This window comes from Formica exsecta, unplaced genomic scaffold (assembly GCF_003651465.1).
Source record: "Formica exsecta isolate Colony F162 unplaced genomic scaffold, ASM365146v1 scaffold93, whole genome shotgun sequence".
In the NCBI taxonomy this organism is placed as follows: Eukaryota; Metazoa; Arthropoda; class Insecta; order Hymenoptera; family Formicidae; genus Formica; species Formica exsecta.
This window is the reverse complement of record NW_021853696.1, coordinates 461,398-482,772: the sequence shown is the minus strand read 5'-3', so window position 1 is coordinate 482,772 and position 21,375 is coordinate 461,398. Positions and strand designations below refer to the sequence as shown.

The following is a 21,375-nucleotide window of genomic DNA, read 5'->3' as shown; positions in this document are numbered from 1 at the left end:
ATTATCAGAGATAAATATATTTAAGTAATTTGCGCGCAAAAAATTTTTAAAACTGCTCGTATAGTATATAATAATTGCAATTTAGCATAATGTTATGAATAAAAAATACGCAGTTGCTTTCGTGTTAATAGCTAGTTTTCTAGACTAGACTATCTATTTTTCAAAGAATCAGACACAGACCGAAAACTAAATTTAATGACAAATGAATAAGAAAATATTCCGGATTTTCGAAAATTTTACCTGTTCTCTTACTCGTATTTGCCCAGTGTACCAAGTCAACAATATCATCTTCAGCACAAGCACACACGACCACCAAGCGTATATAGACCACCATAGCTCGTTTTTCATCTTACTTGCAGTTGCGTTTGTTAGCATTGTTTCTGTCGCGATCTTATTTACTTACTGTTCTCTTGACATACGTAAGAAAAGCTAGCGTGTTGGTATCTGTTCACTCTCTCGTCTGAATAACCGGTTAGGGTTTATTAGCAAATCAAATGAATAAGATGGCAATAGGTAATCCGATCCGAAGCAAACGAGCGGGAAGGTTTAAACGTAAGCATTTTCGTCACGCGAGACACGCGTTATTTAATTGAAATAAAGCACTTGTATAGATTATTAAAAATATGCTTTTCAGCTCTATCAGCTGCAACATTATATTGATAAAAATATATAATTTATTCTTTCTTAAATGGAATCAATGCATTATCACTGAAAAATAGCGAATAGTCACTGATGATTTCACAAGCAATTATAAATATAGTACTGCAAATCAGTGAAATCTCACTGAAAAAAATTAGTTTGTAGTAACGGTTGTTCCAATCAGAGATATTTTAAAATGCGTTTTTTATTACAATATTATATATGAAATAAATTTATAGCAATATACATACATATATATATTTTATTGAAGAAATATCTGAGTTTGACCAAGAGTTTTGTTCATTTTTTATAAATAAATTTTATAAATAGATCAATGAAATATGATTTTTAATGAAATCTTGTGTCACTGATTTAATAAGTGATATAATTTTACTGATTCAGTTTAAGAGAGTTCAATAAAAACGTACATAGCTTTTCGAGATTTCAAAGCTCCATCTTAAATAAAAACTCTGGTCGGTTATAAGATTTATCCTTTTAAAAAACAATCAGCTTCTTTCTTAGATACAATTTATCATAAGAAACAATGTATATATATAATTATGATAATAAGAATCATGATAATAAGGACAACTATAAGGGAAAGATTTTTTTAAATTACGCCAACTAAAACATCATGATTTTCCATAATAAAGAATGTTGTATCTCGTTAATTATGAGTATATTGCAAGTTTATTCTGGATAGCTTTTATAATAATATTTAATTTCGCGGAGAATAAATTACTAATTTATTAATTCACATATTTATCACGCTTTATTTGAATAAAATTTAAATAAAATTCGTAAAATTTTTATTTGCAAAGTCGATGCAGATTGCTTTGCATACAATATAAATATTTATTAATCTGTCAATATTTTTTGCTAATATGTTATATCGAACTCATTTAAATAAACTATATTAATAATGTTTAAGCATTTTCTCTCTCTATCTCTCTTTTTCTTTCATTTCTTCTTTCTTTCTTTTTTTGCAATTGTATAAATAATAAATGAGTGAATAATTATCCTGTGTTTCTTGTGAATTTCGTATAATTAAATCAGTTTGTTTGTAAATATTAATTTATTTCAACATACATTATATATTTTATCTTTAATATAATTTATGAAGAAGTTTAACGGAAACGATCGTTTAATTTATAAATGCACTTTTTCGAAACAAAGAATGATTTGTAATTTTATATATCGACTATAAACGCCATTGTGCGATATTACTTTTCTTTATGTTTGACATTCTCGATACCCAGATCAAGTCGTTTCCGAGGAAAAAATCTGTAGCAACGATATTCGTTTCCTTCCACCACTCCTCTTGAAACTTGACAGTGAGATTTCGGTTAACGGAATCGGCCATCTGCCGAAGTCCACCGGATAAATTAAAGAATATATCCAATGGGAATGGCGTCAGTTCCGCCATTACTGCCCACAATGGATTCTGACTATTCTTGCGTTTCTTTGATCCCAAGATCTCTTCGTCCAAGTACTCGAATAGACCTTCCACGGTTTGTTGATTGCCCCATACTTGTGTTAAGGGTGGCCACAGCCAATCGTAGTCTAAATTTTAAAAAAATATGTACAGATTATTAATTAAATATATAGGATTTTAGTTAATTAAATTTGTTAGAAGCACATTAACAGAAAAATCTTTATTTAAATTTGAATCTTTATTAAAAATTGTAGGCCACATTTTAATTTGAAACGTGGCGAAGATAATTATTTTGTTAAATCTTAAACAATTTTGTGAAGAATATATTCAACTAAGTTTTTATTTAAAAAATGGTCGCTAAAATTACTAAATATTTACTATATATTTTAAATATATCATAATTTTTAATATAATATATTGTATACTTCTATGTAATTTTTAATTTCATAATATAGTAAAAAAATAATCTCTATTATATATAAATATTGATCATATTAAGAGAATTCAATGCTTAATATATTAAAAGAGTTATTTAAAAAAATATTTACATGATTGTTTCCTTGTACATTTTTATACATTAAAAATGGCAAAAATCTTTACCATTTACTACATGCTTATCGCCATAACAAATAATTAATCTCTTCCCGCCGGTCCAGATGTCATTCAATGTTGGCCCCAGGCCTTCGACCCCTCTGTCTGGTTTCAGAATTAACCCTTCGAACTCTTGATGTAAAATAGCTATTAATTTTCGGTGTCTGTTTGGCCTACCTTCGAAGCCCACGGGAAATCTATTTATCAATTTCTGCATTAATTATTATTATCATACAGATTCCGAATATAATAATATATTTATCAATAAAATAACATTTTTATTAACATTTTCAACAGATAACATCGGATGGTATGCAAAAATAATTTTAAAGAATGTGAAAGCTATAATTTGAACAAGGGCGATAATTCAGTTAACATTATATATTTAATAATTTTTGCCAATTTCTTGTAATATAATTCCTTGAATGGTTATTCACTCAAACTTTACAAGGAATAACGCGAATTCCATTTAGAATAAACGCATGCTTCCGTGAATTTAAAAGATACAATGCAATATTCTACACAACTGAGGCAATCTCGTGTACAATTGCGATTTACCTATGAAAATCCATAATAACAACCTCACCCCTCGCCGCGTCCAAAAAATTTCTCACGTCCTTTATGATCTCCGAAAGAGGTGTAATGCGAATGACGTCGTGATTGATCCAAAATCTATTTACATGGTTGCCCTCTTCATCGAGTGCGGTGCCGTTCGGTATCGATGGGTAATATCCAACTCTGATATCCAAATATCTTATGCCGTGCACCAATTGCGTCCAAACGTCGCGATCTTGCGTCAGCAAGTATCGTTGAAAGGCATCCCGGCGCGTCAGATCGCCGTGCTTATAACAGCCGGAATTATGTGTTCCGGGTATCATTAGGCTGCCGATAGGAAGCATACCGATTTCTCTCCTTTGTTAACATGAAGAAACATTTTGTCGATATTAATAACAGACAATACTCACTAAAGAAACTCGTGTATAATTATTAGTGATTGTTAAATTAGTATAATAATGTAAAATAATTACAAACGTATGTTAACATTCATGTTACTAATTAATATTCATGTCTAATATTAGAGATTGATATTTATCAATCAATTCTTCAACTTTTTACATATTATTTCCTGCGCTTTATTAATTCTTCTTGTTATTTATAAAGTATTTATTAGCTCGTTTGAAAAGATAAATTGCTTTGGAAACTTAAGAGCGATAAAGTCGGCGTGCACATAATATGCTTTTGTTAGAGATATATAAAAGAATTACCTCAAATCATACATCCAAGTCGGCCAAATTTGTAAACAGGTCATAGAGAGCATGTGACCATCTTTGTAAAGGATTGCATAATAATCGAGACAATGTGATCCTGGAAGAGTTGCCCCATCCTTTGTATCCCATCCTCCTGGTAACGGTGGTCGACCGACTGTAATATTTGTCCTGTAATATCCTCGCGGGCGTTGCAAGGAAGTCAAGATCAATTCAGGCTTTATCATTTTATCTGGAATAAGTAAATTGGATCTACAATTTTTTCTTTATCCTAAATTCGATAAATTTATCGTGAGGAAATATGATAAAACATTGATGCGTTCGATTTCATGACGATTCATTCTGTAAGATAAATCGGATTGAAAACGATTCAAAACTATCGAGGGATTCATTTCGAGCGGATCAGTGTTTTCAAATTGAATGCGATAGGCGGAAGAGAGACTTAGCGAACAAGTTTTAAACGACGAACTCAAAGCGCTTCAACGCGCATAAGCTGGCGATTTGTATTAAGCAATCAGTAAAAGATGACGGCAAGATAAACTTATAGATTTCAAACTTTGTTAACAGTACTTCTAAAAGAAACAAAGTAATGATTTATTTGCAGCAATTAAAAACTATTGCACGCTGTGTATCGTGCGTTACGTTTTCATATTTTGTAATAAATTGTGATAATAAATATTGTATTTTGGGGATTTACAGAGTTAAAATACAATAAGAGAGTTTAAATACAATAAGAGATACGTGTCAGTTTCGATTTTGTTCAAACGTCATCATTTAGCAACGGAATACGCAAGAGAGGCAAACAAAATTTATTACTATGTGCTGCTAACGGGTCAGCAGTGAACACCTTGATCTGGGTATCTGAATATCTTGTGCCCGCTAGACAATCAAATTCCCAATTTATTTCTAATTCCGCATCGACCACTTTGTCGCAAGCAGCAATTGGTCTCCACAAAGAGGAAACTGTGACCCACACCTTTCCACATTGTCCTGCCAATGCTAAAGCAAAATAAAAAAGATGATTTGAGAGATACAATGTAATATTGCTCATCATAACTTGATGTTAAATAATATATTTAAAAAAATATTAGATATAAAAATATTCACATAGAAAGTTTTTAGCAAAAAAAAAAAAAAAGCAAATGTAGACATACAAATATTAATAACAAGTTTGATATCTTTATATTTTTTACATTTTTTATATTTTTTGTAATATTTAAAACAAAATTAGTATATTTATCTCGATTATAAAAAAATATGACCGTAAAAAAATATTTGCTTTTTATTTATATATTTATAATGTTGTATAATTTCGATGATATATATGTGTAGACTCTCTTTCTCTTTTCTCTCTCTCTCTCTCTCTCTCTCTCTTTCTCTCTCTCTCTCTTCTTCAACGTATTAAAAATATGATATCTGTTTAAAATGTACATCATTTTGCAATTTTAGTAAAATAATGCAAAGCTAAAAAAATCATGTCATATAAGCAAGATAATTAATTTACTCTCACCAGTGTCGCAGAAGACATGGAGAAGCAACAGAACAATTCCTTTCTGCATAATTGAAACGATGAGATTTCGATCGAAATTATCTTTCTAACGCTTTCAATATTCCGATATCAGCAATCGTCGTGCACTCGTGTTTTAATCAGACAGTTTCTGATCTGTTCGAGCATAACGATTGATACGAGAGCCCTTACAATTTTTGAAATTCGTAACTTATTCACGCACCAGCGTGTCGTATAAATCTTTGATAAATAATTTTTTATTTTTGGAAAATTAAAAATACTTTCTGTTCAAAATACATCAAGAAAAAAGGGCAGAATATAGAAAAGTTAAAAAATATAGAAAAATGTTTTCCTATCTCTATCTTTCTCTCTTTCGATTTTCAATTTTATATTTTTAAATCGTTGAAGTTAAGCAAGGGTGGAACTCGCCATCAAATTTATCCACGTCATTGATAATAGTACCGTGTTCCGTAAATTCATTCCAATCTCTCCGCGAATGAAAAATTATCCGTGTGCAACGGAATGTGCGGTTTAAGAAATACAATTCTCCTCCACCACCGCATTCGTTGATGATAACGATCGATTTTTTCAATGCCTCCGATCACGTCTCACTTTTGCCACGCATAGAAGGATCTCTCGATCGGATCGAACATTATCGTCGCATTGGGAAATGCCGAAACGCGCGAAATGGAAATCGTACGAAAAACGAATTCAGGTGTCAACAGACGCGATGGACAACCCAGTGACTGAACGATGGACAGTCGAACGAACTACCGGTAGCCGGAGTAGTTTAATACAGAGCCCGCTTATGGGACATTCGAGTACATTGCGCTTCCATCATTCCGTCACTTCCTCGGACACATTAATTGGAGGGACCAGAGTTCGCTCGTTTTCCTTCTCTCTTCCCTCACGTCCGCCTCTCCATCACATTGATTATCAGCTACATGCATATACTCGGGGTCAGACCCGGTCTGATCTGTCGACATTAAATACCATTTCCTGCATACGCCCTCGTAAAATATATAGTTTCGAGGGAGAGCCGTCGATGGATGCAAGCTCATCCGACCGATCGATGGGGGTTGGGAGAACGGATTCAGTTTCTACATTGAATTATCGCCCTCGTGCATCGGGCGCAGGGGACATCGCGTGTCAGGAGGGAACGCGTCGTGAGAACAAACAGGCTAATCGTTACGTTACAGGTATAGAGGCCAAACGTGTATAGAATGCGATTTATCGTCCGACATTTTAGGATATTTTATGGTGCGTAAAGGTACATTTGGTTGGATCGATCACGAGTATGTTACAGATCGCATCTGTCTGTGGGTTTCGCGTTGCAATAGACATATACAATATTGTGTAATGTTGCTTGTGGAACTTATTGTGACTTTTCATTGAAATGTCTCGATAATAAAAAAATTCTCCTTTATGAGCTCTCCGTTACATTTATAAAAATAATTAAAAATGTATATCTTTATTTAAATAATGCAATAGACATGAAATATAATATGTGGATTTTATTAAAAGTTATTGATTTGTACATAAGGTAAAAATATTAATAAATAATACGAATGTGAATGATTAATCATCAATTCAATACAACAGATATACAATTTATTTACAGAATGCCATGCTTCTTTAAAAAATAATATTACATATTTTATGATATATGCAAATAATAGTTGAAATATAGAAATATCAGTTACATTTTGATCGCATTTGCGATCGCGCAAATGAAGCGCGTGGTCATAATTTAAAAAGAACGAGAGAGAGGGAGAGAGAGAATAAATTAAATCGCAAAATATAATTTTGGATATCAATATCGATGTTATTCGATTTCGAATATCAATATTGATGTCACCAATGAAAAGTATTGTAACTGCATTTTTGGACATTTTCAATTATGTTCCAAAGCTATTTTATGAGTTCTATATATCATAAAAAGAGTATTGTGACTCTAATCCATATACGTTCCATATTAAGTTAATATTTTATTTTAATTTATAACTAAAATTTTAAACAAAATACTTTCGAAAAGGGAATTATTGTATAAATAATTCTCCTGAAGAATTATAATTTAATAACTACTATACTTTCCATTAATACTCTGTCAATGTGTTACATATATATATATATATATATTGTCATGATATGATGTAACTATTACGTGATATGTATGTATTATGAAGCATTTCTCCCCTATCGGCCCGCAACTCGGGCATCTACTCAAATTCTAATGTCTACATGTCATTGTTTATTATATCGTTAATGATTATTACGTGTATATGTGAAACTTTCAAATGAATAAAAATGACATAAGCAAACTCTTATTCGTTATCATCTGTATCTTTTCGTCGTTTTATAACAAAATAATTATTTGACAGGTTAACTGCTAGTCGTTATAAATTTAATAATTTAATTTAATTGCGATATTGTTATAAATTTAATACTCGAAGAATCGACATTTCCTAATAATAAAATTGAGAAGATGTGATTGAAGAAGAATATCAACGCATTATGATCAACGCATTAACTAACTGTTACCTGATCAAATTAAACAACGATGCTTTTTCTTCGATAATATATATTATATAATAAACAAAAAAGCCTTATTTATTAAACAATAATATATCTATCTTAAGAAAAGTTCTCCGCTTTTCGTTATTTTCCGAAATTCAAATACTATGTATCCTGCATGATATTAGCCAATGAATTTGTCCAAAAATCTCGATTCGTTCCAAACTTAATTAAATTTGGCTAACATCCCGAACTCACGTATATAATATACGCACACGATGAAAAATTATAGCAATCGCGGACTACGCTACATTAAATAAATAACACATTATCTGTTATTTACATAAGACATACATAGGTACAATATACATATTTTACGCGCGTTAACTTACAGTAACTGTTTTTATCATGATGTTCTAATTGTAAGTTGACAATTATAGTACATGAAGGACGTTAATACAATTTGATTCGTTGAGGTAGATAATTTAATCAGTCTATGAAGCTACTTTGTCGGTCGTTTAACCGTTGTTGTTTGCTGGCAAATTTCCGTGCCGACGTTACATAAGAAAATCAGTCCTGTTTGCCATTGAAAGATCCTTCGCGTACAGTCTTTCGTGCGTGTAATTTAAACTGGATCTCAAGTGGTACGCAAATTAGATCTGTAACTGATTTAGCGGCAAACAAAAATATATCGAGATACACTTTAAGAAAAGGACATTTTTTAACAAAAAATTATGAGAGAACGATCAAAATGAGAAGTATTTGAACAAATACAAGATTGAAAGAGTTCTTTTAAAACGGCATTCTTGCCCGATTTCAGCGATAAACTGTACGCCATAAATTAATTTATAGAACATAGTTACGTGCTTGGTTATTTTTTGCCTATAACTATAATAAATTAAAATATTCGTGTAATCGTAGAGTTACAAAGAAATATACACTTTCTACACGTCAGAACTCTTGTCTTTCCTTGTCCGTCGACGATAAGACCGATCAGAATCTCTATATTTCGGCTTTCTTGTCTTTTCTGTAACACAAGTTCTGGAAACGCACCATCAAAGATTCTTCTGTAAAATTATATATGTACATTCATTTTGGTTGTACGCGTGACGTATCTTTAATTCAGGTGTGCCGATATCGCCCCTTAAATGCTGTTTGTCACACAAAAAAAAATTATATATTTAATCTGTTTCTGAACACGGGTTTAATATTCATCGGCGATGAAATGACAGTCTCCATTTTAAGTCTATGATATGCAAAGATATTCAACATAAAGATATGCAAGATTGTCTCAAAAGAAACATCGTATTTTTTCGAGCTTTGTCTAAATATATATCTGATAAATATAAACAAATCCATTATTATTTATTAATAAAACTGTAATGCAAATATTTGCATTTTAATTTATTCATTCTCAATTTATCGTTATATTAGAAGAAAGATAGGGCAAGAATTATTTTATTTTTACATATCTATACGTCTAATTTTTTTCACAGATATTTACTGCTTTTAACTCCGGAATTATTAACAGTGATATCTCCTCTCGAATTTAAGTACTGTAACATTGATGCCCCTTGACGAGACCGTAGATACGAATCATTCCACGTCATGAAACATAATGTGTACAACATTACGGATAGTACGTAAATATTGAACTCTGACTTTTCGGATATGCCAACAGAGATAAAGCAAGAGCAGGAGCATCCTACATAGTCGTTATGACAGAATGCTTTTCGCTAGTTTGCACGTTGTGTCAGAAGATTCACCAACTTCTCTTGGTCCATACTAATCAACGTATGTATATCAATACCGAGAGCGTTCGCGACACTTTTCATGTCCAGACCGAAGCTCTTGAGCAATTCGATAAGATCCATTTCCTCGCCCGTAAAGGGATTATGTAACTTGGGACAGCTATGGTTACATTGCGGCCAAGTACAGCGCTCGATCATGCGGAAATGGCAGTCCTCGACGCACTTCCGTTTGTTTGACGGTATTACCGATCGCTGCGGTCTGGTGCCGTTAAATATGACCGTATGGTTGTTGCCATTAATTTGTTTGCGACGACCTACGAGAAGATTTGCATGAAAAAAATGTTTGTTAATGCAAATCGTGTAAAAAATTAATCTTTTTTTTTTTGGGATAGGGGGATTAACAAGAAATTTTGAGATTTTAATTTCATCACGGATAAAATGCAAATGGATTTTAAATTAATGTGTTTTTATAAAATTGTATGGAACAGCGTTAAACTATTCAAAGAATGTCGACTGTTATTGTATGAGATTGAAAACATGTTTGCGCACTGCTAAACCGTACCAGTGCCTTTTCTTCGCTCGTGCTTTTCTTTCTTCTTTAGCCTCTCCTCTTTAGCCCTCTTTCTCTCCTTCCTATCTCTTCTGCCTTTGTGTTTTCTTCTTCGTCTCTTCTTATTCTCCTGCTCTTGAATCGAGCCGGATGCCGGTCTTCTCTTCAGCGTTTTGCCAACGACAGACAATCGAGCTTTTTGCGTTTCCGTAGAAGATCCAACTTTGCTTTTTCCACCTTCGATCGAAGTACCATTTCCCTTTCTGATACCAGAACGCAATAGCTTCTTCAGCGACTTCCCGCACGGTTGATTGGTTTCGATTTGCGAGTGAGTGCTGCAGCGAAACAAAAAATATTATATCTTCGAGGTCTCATCGGTCGTTATTGATTTATTTGTCGAGATGAACTCGGAGTAACTAGCGTTGCAAATATTTTTTCGACGAACAATACAATATTGATTTTCTTTGTTTTCGATCGATGATACATTCATACCACAGTAGTTACTTACTTGTTGTACATATTGTTCTTGCGGTGATTTCCGATCGGCATGTGATCCCAACAGAACAATGCCTGTGCAAAGGAAACTTCGTCTATCTTAATCATTTTCCAATCTCTCTTCGTCAGAACGCTATGACTAATACAGCTCGGGGCAAAAACTGCAGTAACATTTTCTAACGTATGCCGTAAACTGTCGCCCATTTTATGTATATAATCCCATTCCTGTCTCGTTAACGGTGCAGCTACGTTGTAGGCCCTCATTTGGGCCTCATCGAATATCCATTGAAAAACAAACAACGGTGCTAGAATATTTAAAAAAAGTTTAAATCTTTCTCTCAAGATATTTTATAGATTTTAACGCAGTTACCAAATTCTTTATAATACATAAGATAAACTCACCCGACAAAGTAGGATAGAGTCGATATCCAAAGAAACATCTCCACGGTTCCTTAGGATATTTAAGCACGCAATTGCGAGGCATCCGAGACTTCCATAATTCCATCCCATTTTGTATCGCATCGACAGGCGACAAGCCTTTCGGAGGGTAAGGTACTTTATCGAGGAACCATCCGGAATCCGACACACCGCGTATAGCAATGTGCCTCAAGCCTGCGCAAATAAATACATCTTATCACTTTTAAATATTGTTAATCACAGATAATTGAAGTATCTAAAACAAATTAACGAGTTTGTATACAAAAGAAAAATGTTTATTAATTTTAAGAATATTTGAGTTACGAAAACTGCAATTTAAGGTCTGATATTTCATAAGCCACTTTTTTTTCCGTTTAATGTTAAATTTAAAAAAATCCTCGTACATATGTAGAATATTGAAAAAATCATGTTATATTCAGCGATTTATAGATATCAGAAATATACAGAGATTGGCGTACAAAAAATCAATTCTATCTTAATGTCGGTATCAATTAATAAATTAATAAATTTATATGAAAAAAGCCACTCACAAAATGTGATCCGTTTCAACGATAATATTGACAATAAATATTCACGATTCGTAATGATTCTCATTACTGATGCTGACTCGCCCAGCATAACTAATTTGCTGAACAATAAATATTTATTATCGGGATAATTACGACCATTATCAATAACGATATCGAGATCCGTTTAATCGGGAGGATAATTAATTGATAAATAGATCGGGACGCGTCGTACCCAATTCGTGGTGCACTAGATTCTGAACACGATCCAGATTCAACATGACGCCGGTACCGCCCGCACTGCTGCCGGCCAAAAGAAAGGCGCTCGCGTTTTCGAGGCCAAGGGGAACCAAGTCCCGAACGACTTGGACTACGATCTCTGCCCCCATAAACGAGAACATGTCGTCCGGCGCTCTGAATGCCCTGGTGCCGCTCCAGCTATCGCTCGTGCAGTAAGGAACGAAACTGTGAAAACGACAATGACAGCATCGTTACGAAAAAATCTTGCTTGTGGCGGGGCAACACGAGGTCGATTATGCGATGGACAATACCTACACGTGATTCGCACCCCAAAAGAATGGATTCTCATCGGGATTCGGCGAGAGTATTCCACCTACTGAAAATAAATTGTGAACAATTTTATTTCGGCACTCAGTGGCAATATATATTGAGAAAGATACCGATTGTTACTGAACATTAAACATTAATTTTACAGAGGTAAAAGTTAAATCTTAAGATTATGGGAATTAAAAGATCTTATTTTTCGATTAATTTTAATTCAATCTTCTCTGACAGAGATTTATTTTAAGACTCAATTACCGCAAAAGATATTTAATGCTAATTAAAAGCAGATTATCAAATTATAAAATCAATAACTGACTGTGGAGGAACATTTGATAGTAATTAGTAATTAGATATCCTGTATATCTGCACGAATTCTTATATCGATAAAAATTGAGAAATATATCTGATAAACATGAATTGGATAAGAAATAAGATTTATGTCATCATTATAATAAATTACTATTCATAACAGAACATATTCTTACATGTTGACCTGCATCGCATAACATATATTATTGAAATGAACCGTGCGAGGTAATGCGAACGTTCAAGAACGTGCATTCATCATAGAGGATCACGTAAATTAATTTACGATGCAGTACGAGCTTCGATGCTCGGATGCATGAGCGGAAAATTATTTCCGTTCCGCGCGACGTATAATTATAAGCGATCGAGCGATCACCCACCATCGCGTGTCTCGGGCCACTGGGTTGATGTCATCAGATGCCGTACTCGCATCCACCTGGCTCTGCAGCTCTTTTGATCATAGCAATACCAGCCGCCCTCCAGGTACATGATCCAACGCCTGGAGCCGTGGGACTTTCGTAGGTAAAAACCGGCCTGCGATCCGTCATTGCAAGTAATCGATCTGTTGCTTAGGTACACTCTCTTCAAGCCCCTCTGATCATCTAGCCCATACTTCCCCAAGATGCTCATCAGCTTCTGTATCGTGTTGCTCTGGTACTCCGCCGGCGAACTCGAGGAAATCGAGACCGTATTCGTGAATTTATCCTCGGCAGTTATCGTTAGGATCAAAGCCACTAGGCACAGCATAATCTAAAACATACGCGAGAAATATCGATAACGTGTCAAAATTGATCTGTCTTCTTTGTTTTCTTATTAGAAATTTTAATCGATCAAACTCCTCCTATTGCAAAATAAATTTTATTGGGAGGGGAATTTCTTCTTGAAAATAATATATCAGAGAGAAGATACATACACACAAATATTATATTTTCTATTTACCCAATATTTAACGCGCAATGCCAAAGTATCAAATTTCCAATTATTCTTTTCCATTATTCAATTTTCTCGTTAAATGGTAGTTTTAAATATCAAAAATAATTTTTTATTCCGCGAGACTTTTAATATTTTCCACATACAAAGCGTCAATATTTTAGATATTATATTGGAAATTTCAAATATCAAAATCGAAAGTAATATTCAGAGTTGATACATCTCTACTATGAATTCAAATTCATAGATAGATATGTTGACAAGGAATTATCAACATTTTTTATATTGATAATTCTTCAATGCTAATTTTTAGATATCCGGTAATATCGTCGATACATTAATGATAAATATTTATGATTTTAAGCCTTAGGGCTTAAAAAAATTACGAGACAATTGTCAATAAGTTAGAAACTGCTTTTAAATCAATTATTTTGCTATTTTATATTCGTATAAAAAATACAACTTTACTTGTAAAATTGCCGCACACACACATAATAATTACGTATTTGATTTCATTCACAAATATTTTATCGAATAATTAATATTCAACAATGTTCCTCGGTTCTCGTGGATGGATTTGTCCTTTTCTTTCGGCGATTTTTATACGTATCGTCGATATCGGGCCAACACATCGGGCTACGTAACAAACGAGCAACCGCGGGAATAATTTAAAAAACGACGATAACGACGACGCTGAGCTACACGGCGCCACTCTCCCTCTTTATCCCGCGTCCGGCTATCATCTCTGTCGGTATTCTTGGCGTGTTTTACCGCAACGACGTTCCTCCACCATCCCTCGGCCTCCTGTCTTTCTTTCACGAAAGCGACTACTTAAGATCAAGTTCCAGCTTCCAGAACGGTAGCCGGCGGCGGAAACACCTCGGAAACAGAAGCTCGGTCTCGGTCTCGGACCGAGATGAAAGGCCGCCGCCAACATTGCGGATAGTAGGAAGGAGAAACGTTGTTGCGACGCAATTATGATCGGGCATAATGGGCCGCAAACGGCGAATTGGGTTCCGCTCCATACGAAGCAAAAAGGAAAGGAAACTCACTACTCTTTCGTCTTTGCATTGCGTCGATGCCGCAAAAAGAATGCGCGCTGTGCGATATCGTGATTTTATCGGCGCGATCGCCGACCTCGTTGACTGAGAGTTTCCTCGCAGTTAGTGCGAAAAGCGAATGTTTAATTTAGAATCTTATCAATCATACACTATAATCCTTGAAATTGACGGCCGTCCTCTTTGCGTTACATATATTTTTCTCGCGATAAAAATGATAAAACTTCTAATAATTATACATTCACAATACTGGAAGAGAAACTGAGTAAAATTTCTCTCAATTATAAAGCTTTTGATTAATTCAAGATTTTTAAAAGATATTTCTTGGATCATGGACGATTGATAAATTAAGAGTTTTTAAGCAAGTTAAGCTTGAAAGATACATAAATAAAAATAATATGAATAATAGAATTCTTTTTGTTTAATTTAAAGAGAAGGCTTTAATAGAGAGATATTTCAATTTTTAATTTACTTACAATTAAGTTGTTTTCATACTTTTATAGCATTTAGATTTCCGAATACAGACTATTTTTTATTCTCTCTCAAAAGACAATTAAAAAAAAAATGCTATCAGATGTAGCTATTTCTTTTAGCCTTTGCATACACACACATTTTTGCACGTACATAGAAATCATTTTGCAATAATTTTTTTATAATGAGAAAAGTTTTTAGAAACACAGAGTTGATGTCTAAGAATTAAATGTCTATAATTTGCAATTCAATTGTATTTCTCATTTTTTTAGCTATTTGTAAAACCATCTTTTTAATAGAATTCAAAGTTATTTTTATGGGAGAAAATCTTTTTCTTACGTAATTTCTTATGTATGTTAAGGCGACAAAAGAAATTCTCCGAATTGTAGCTTCATTTTTTGCCATCAATCCATAGAAAATTCTTCAACTGTTTAGTTCAATTGTTCGAAATATTAGCATGACATAATATTTCAGATTTCTTAAGAAATTAAGGACGATTGAGCGGAAAACGTTTCACGGTTCATCGATGTTAAATATCAGGGGTAAGCTCTCTGTTATTGTAAAAGTTAAAGCTGACCGAAAGTGACATGATCCCTTTCCATCGTATATTTTTCGCATAACCACGGATTATCGGGAAAACGTAGCAACAGACTCAAAGCGATTTCAAAAATCCGCGTTGAATTGGAACTTTCGGGAAGATAGTAAATAAAGTAGACGACTCGGACGGGCGAGCTTCCATTTTGCGCTTAACCGCTTTATTATGCCGTAAATCAGTTCGCTGGGGTGCCGGGCTGGTACGAGTTCCCGGAGGGTAGTTCTATGTTACGCTCTGAGCGAGGGTATTCAAGAACTATCGAGAAAAGAGGATTGAAAAGCCGTCTTGAATCCGAGGATATGGTTTGGCAATATTATCCTGACGCAAATGTTTTCATTTTTTGCGGTATGTTATATTTCTTGTTTTTTTTATGGTTTTAAATCCGCATGATTTATTCTTTATAATGTAAATTTGTAATTATAAATAATATGATAATATTTTTTTAAATAAATTGATCACAGATTTCAATTACAGTATTAGTAGCTTACTGATTTTTTTTTAAGTTATAAGTTTCATATAAATAGGCAGGAAACAATATATGTGAACAAGAAAATTCAGATAACACATTTGTTGCTACTATAAGTTTTTTTTAAATTGTTTTATAACAATTGATATTTTAATTATCATCATAAACAATTCTTATATTCTTAATTAACTTTTAAAATTCCGCTTTTCATTTTAATTGTACAAAATATGATGGATTGATTTTTGATGACAAAGTTTACATTGATTTCATCGCTCCCGTTCAATTATCATTTAATTATATCTCTTTTCTGAATACAATAGCCCCCTATTAAAATATTACATACCCTATGAACTACTTTTGCATAATTTAAACGTCTTCCTCTCAAGGAACACGTACTATAAGGTATGTTAAGGACCCTTCGCAATCCTCTCTCTTTCTCTCTCCTTCTGTTTCTCTGTCTTTCTTTTTGCCGGCTCTGTAGCCGGCGCATTAGAGGGTGTCCTGGGCGTGAAGGTGTCCGTCATAATTTGCCACCCGGCGCATAATCCCCGTGACAAAGGCCGACAAAGTGATGGCTGTTACTTGGACCGGCGGCACACCGTATACTAGCTGCAGGGAATCTGGTAGCAGGTAAAACGTTTAAAGATACCGTGCGCCGCAGTCAAAGAGATGAATCACGCCGTAGATAAATGACCGCGATCTGAAGCGCTTTTTACGGTGGCGAGGCGATGTGCGACGCACTCGTGGCATTGCAAGAGCTCCGGGTATTTGCGCATCGATCGATATTTTGTTATCGCGAGTACACGCGATAGCAAGAGAAAGAGAGAAAGAGAGAAAGAGAAAGAGAAATGTTTAGCTACAAAATTTTGGTTGTCACCTTCCTTAACAAAGATATCTTCTTAACGATTTTTGTCGAAAATTTTCATTGGGGATAATTTAATATTAGTATTTACCCTTCTCAATTTGACAACTCTCTCTTTAACACATAAGTTTCATATTTTCTCGATTATCGACTTTAAACAATCGATATTTTCTTGGGGAAATGTAGATAGAATTTTTATCGATAAAAATATATACAATATTAAATTTTCGAGTGTTTTCTCATTAATGAATAATTAAAAACATTTTCCATTGAGAACATATTTCCGCGACCTCGCTTTTCAATATTAATAAAATATTAATAAAACTCAGCTTCACTGCTCGATATTTAAACGATTCTACTCGCTTTATATTTTTATTTTATCCCAAATACACAAATTCTACTTGAAATTTCTGTATTTATGATATACATTTTAAAATTTCTGTACAATTTAATATGCACATTCTTTTCTGAAATTTTTATCAAAAATAAAATAAAGTTTTTTTTTATATCACTAAATTTTAACTTTATTTTTATTAGCCATCGAATGCACGGAATATATGCAAATATAAAAGAGTTTTGATATAAATAAAATATCAGCAGATTTTCAATAATTTTAGTAATATGCGTATTATATGTGTATATTGTTGGAATATTATTTTGTTTAATTTAAAAAAACAGAAGGGAAAAAAGAACCTAATACCTTATTTATATCAAAACTCTTTTATATTCGCATATATTCCGCGCGTTCGATAGCAAATAAAAATAAAATTTATATTTTTAGTGATATATAGAAATAGTTTATTATTTTATTTTTGATAAAAAACTTATTTCGACGTCTGCAAAGTTTCACAAATTTATAAGGGTTTTTTAAAATTGACAATGTCAATTTTTAAGAGAATGATAGTATTATGAGTAATACCGTGACTCATGTTTTTCACAAGCATCATATAACTAAAAAGTCTAACAATTATTTATAAGTCATATCAATATTTTTCAAATAGTATCATTTTTAATATTTTAATTATAACAACTAAAATTTAAACTTTATTTTATCGTTTCGAGATACAGCAAAAAGGCAATCGATCTCTTTAACCTTTAAGTATGTAAGTAAATGATCTCGTACTTTAATATCGGAGCAGAAATGGCAATGCCCTGCTTTACGATTCCGTTGTCGACAAAAGAAGCGTTCGCTTCCGCGAGATTAAGGAGCCGGCTGATCCGTCTCCACCGTCGCGAATTCATTTGTTCCACACCTGATTCTCCCTTGAGAGGTTGACTGACTCTCGTGGCTGGTGATGCGTGGCATTCCATCGATGCGGCGTGCGCGAATGCACACGCACGGAACGATGAAGAAAGAAAGGGACAGAAAGGGAAAATTTATTCATACTCTGGGATATGGGTTCCCTAAGAGCATCTAGGAAAGAATGAAACTGTGAAAGTATATGCATAATTCATTGATACGTTTAAACGTATTACCCCCCCTTCTCCCTCTACATCTCTCTCTTTCTCTCTCTCTCTCTCTCTCTTTCTCTCAAGACAAAATGTGTACTTTAAATATGCAATAATAGTGAAGAAATGATGGAGGCTATTAGAATTATATTGTGTAAATGTGTAATTCTTAATTACTTATATACACGCATCCATACAATCCGTATGTGTGTGTGTAAACGTATAATATTTTCTATTAGCTATTTTTTAAATAATTTTTTGCTCTATTTATATTATTCATTTGTAAATCATAATTAAAATGATAGTTTTGGGGAAGAAGGCAATGCCAAACGTGCCTTTCCTTTGATTACTAAAAACATAATACAGCTACAGCTAAAGAATGCGATGTAAAGAGAGAGAGATAGAGAGACAAAAACAGTGAGAAAGATAGAAAGAGAGGAGTATAAGGGAGACGAAAACAGGTTAAAAATAGCCAGAGAGCGGATCGCGGTCGGCACCTTTGAGAGAGGGCCGTGCGTCTTACTGGTCGGCCCGTGAGTCGTTGATCGTTCGCATCGCGTCGTCTGGATGTTGATGATGATGGTGAGAGACCGTCTCGTTACCATTACGAGGGCCGGCCGGCCGGCTAACACGCACCGCAAACCACGCATTACCATAACCGCACGCGCATGTGGGGATGTGTTGCTGCGGCTCCTTCCTCGGGAAGTTGGCGAAAGTAAGCGTCAGCCTTTCGGCGCACTCTCGCGACTTAACGAGCGCGTTTCCGTGGGATGCGGAAGGGGGGCTTCCCTTGAGGATGCACTGAGAATTACGTTCTCTCGGATACGCTTCGACGATAGTTTTCATCCTCGCCGTTGCGCGACTTCCACGACTTTGAACGCGTGCTAGGATTTTATTAAAATTATCCAAAAAATATATGGACTCGTTTTTGCTTGCTGTATTAAATCTCTCTTGTCAGTCTCATATCTCTCCGGTATGATTTATGCTACAGTGAAAAATCACGTTAACCTACGTATAATAATTCTAATACTGATTTAATGGTACGTCATGTATAATGAATGGTCGTAATTATGGAATGAATATTCATTATTTTTTATTATTATCGATTTGATCAACGGATCCCCGATCGCTCGTGACGGAGAATAATGTAGCATGCAAATTCGACATTAAATTAAAAACGCGCAAGTGCAATATATATTGCCGCTTCGACATGCGAAGGTACATCTCTCTAGAGAACGAGATCTCAACGTTGCTTCTACTTCCGCTCGAGTAACTTATTAGTGATACTAATGTATGAATTATATGTCTTTTACAATTTCCTTTTTCTATAATAGGTCACAGATTGGCATTGAGTATCAAAAAAATCTTAAAAAAATAATCCTCTTTCGCTTCTTTGCATTTGCGTGAACAATTGTGTACAAGCGCATTTTTCAAAAGAATATTATGTCTTTCTCCTCGAACTTTTCTCATCGCAACAACCAATTGTTTGCAAATTAGTATCGCGAATACAGAAATCGAGGACCGAGTATCGTCAAAGTTTCAGTTCGCGAGAGGTTCACAATCAGATCTTTCACACGGATGATGGTGCATTTGAAATCTTCCGCGATCACCTCCTTTTTCCGGTGCCGCTTCGTCGGCAGATCAGTTTCTTTAACGGAACAAGGAAACGTCCGCATGAAGGTGAGACGAGATATGCGCTCGGTTCTAGCGATTGAGCTGTCCACGGAGATAGATGTCGGAAAGACTTTGCTATGCTTCGGCTTTATTATGCGTTTCCGCGCTGACCGCGGCTGATCTCTAGACAGAAGCTGAGGTGCGTGATATTCTCTGCATCCTTGCGATTATTTCTGCGCAACGGGGGATTTATTTACTTAAAATTGAATATTCTTTTTCTTATTTTATTCTTAAGATAATCCTTAAAGCACAAATCGGCTTTCTTCTGTTATTTTATAAAATAGTTGCTCGGACTATTTTTACTTATTATAGTCTCGGATTAAAATTTCTTCTCCTATAGCATAATCGATCGAAACTTAATTCACAGTTTTTCTATGCACCGTCTTCTAACTCATGGAACAATATTATTTCTTATTTCGTATATGCTAATCGCGAATTAATTTTGAAACTTTGGCATACGTGTGAGAGAATGAGAATGTATGTGTGTATGTGAGTTTATATCAAAACACGTTCCAAGGTAAATATTTCACCTATATCTTAGGTACTTAGGTATGTCATGTTTAGTAGAAGTATGCAAATATTTGCATGTGTACTAGCTAAGACAAAATCCAGTAATTAACATAACATCCCGCCATAATCAACGACGGTAGACATATATCACTTCTATTTAGATCCGAACCCGTAAAAGGAATACAGCGGGAGAGGAAAAGACGCGTAAAGTATCTGCCGTAATTTACGTCGATAGGCCTAAAAGAAAGAGAAGACAACGGAATCGAGCGCAAGAGAGAGAGAGAAAGAGGGGGGAGAGAGAGAGAGAGTTGGAAACAGGCGTGCATAAAAGGGTGCAGGGAAGGAAGAGACGAGGAAGGAAGAGATGAGAAAGGAAGAGAGAGCAGGTGGCAAGATAGGGTATATGCCAGTGGATTAAGGCACGGAGCGGCGAGTCAAAGAGGTTTTCTCCCCGGCCCGTCTCGGCAGGGGCCCCTCGTCCTAACAAGGGCTGAAATATGACTGCCTTGCCCTGCCTCGCCTCGCCTTCGCTCGCTTGGCTCGGCTTCGCCGCGCCGCGCCACGCCGCGTCGCATCGTGCGCGCCTTCCGAACGCCGCACGAGGGAAAAGTGAAGGAGATATCTCCTGGCAACTAATTTATCGGTCGGCCTGCTTGCCGGCGACCCGCGGGATCAACGCACTTCCTCAACGCCAGGGGTTCATAAACTAGCTCTAACATAAGTCGCGCGATTCTCGTCAGCGCTAATTATTCGCGTGGCAAGGAGTTCTAGCGAAACTTGGCGAACTTCGCAAAAAAAA

General features: G+C 34.7%; 3 protein-coding genes across 5 annotated transcripts in view; all 3 read right to left on the bottom strand.

Moving 5' to 3' along the window:
* Window positions 1-481, bottom strand: part of LOC115245221 — a 5,495-nt gene extending 5,014 nt beyond the window's left edge. Inside the window, exon 1 of the mRNA XM_029823434.1 lies at window positions 241-481. Coding sequence (XP_029679294.1) covers window positions 241-375 — 135 coding nt within the window. The 5' untranslated portion in view covers window positions 376-481. The remainder of the gene's footprint in view (window positions 1-240) is intronic.
* A 1,214-nt stretch (window positions 482-1,695) lies between these two features.
* Window positions 1,696-5,519, bottom strand: LOC115245219 (PI-PLC X domain-containing protein 1-like). Of its 2 annotated transcripts, XM_029823433.1 has the most exons (6): window positions 5,441-5,519; window positions 4,747-4,929; window positions 3,931-4,162; window positions 3,224-3,577; window positions 2,675-2,862; window positions 1,696-2,202 (listed from the first exon to the last, which is right to left on the bottom strand). In XM_029823433.1, exons 1-6 carry the CDS (start codon window positions 5,487-5,489, stop codon window positions 1,841-1,843), a joined length of 1,368 nt encoding a protein of 455 aa, XP_029679293.1. In that variant the 5' UTR covers window positions 5,490-5,519; the 3' UTR covers window positions 1,696-1,840. The 2 variants fall into 2 exon arrangements, with proteins under 2 accessions (XP_029679293.1, XP_029679292.1); XM_029823432.1 differs by lacking the exon at window positions 5,441-5,519 and having other exon boundaries at window positions 4,778-4,916.
* A 4,166-nt stretch (window positions 5,520-9,685) lies between these two features.
* Window positions 9,686-21,375, bottom strand: part of LOC115245218 (palmitoleoyl-protein carboxylesterase NOTUM) — a 38,680-nt gene continuing 26,990 nt past the window's right edge. For both annotated transcript variants that reach the window (XM_029823430.1, XM_029823431.1), the window contains 7 exons: window positions 12,942-13,311; window positions 12,247-12,307; window positions 11,927-12,156; window positions 11,150-11,359; window positions 10,761-11,052; window positions 10,265-10,587; window positions 9,686-10,016 (listed from right to left, as the gene is read on the bottom strand). In XM_029823430.1, coding sequence (XP_029679290.1) covers window positions 9,688-10,016; window positions 10,265-10,587; window positions 10,761-11,052; window positions 11,150-11,359; window positions 11,927-12,156; window positions 12,247-12,307; window positions 12,942-13,311 — 1,815 coding nt within the window. In that variant the 3' untranslated portion in view covers window positions 9,686-9,687. The remainder of the gene's footprint in view (window positions 10,017-10,264; window positions 10,588-10,760; window positions 11,053-11,149; window positions 11,360-11,926; window positions 12,157-12,246; window positions 12,308-12,941; window positions 13,312-21,375) is intronic.

What these genes read in the sequence shown, in the direction of transcription:
- LOC115245219 (XM_029823433.1), bottom strand. Translation starts at nt 5,489, where the DNA reads ATGCAGAAAGGAATTGTTCTGTTGCTTCTCCATGTCTTCTGCGACACT. An exon ending in CCATGTCTTCTGCGACACTG is followed by an intron (nt 4,930 to 5,440) that starts GTGAGAGTAAAT and finishes ATTTTGCTTTAG; the next exon opens with CATTGGCAGGACAATGTGGA. An exon ending in TGACCCGTTAGCAGCACATA is followed by an intron (nt 4,163 to 4,746) that starts GTAATAAATTTT and finishes TACTTATTCCAG; the next exon opens with ATAAAATGATAAAGCCTGAA.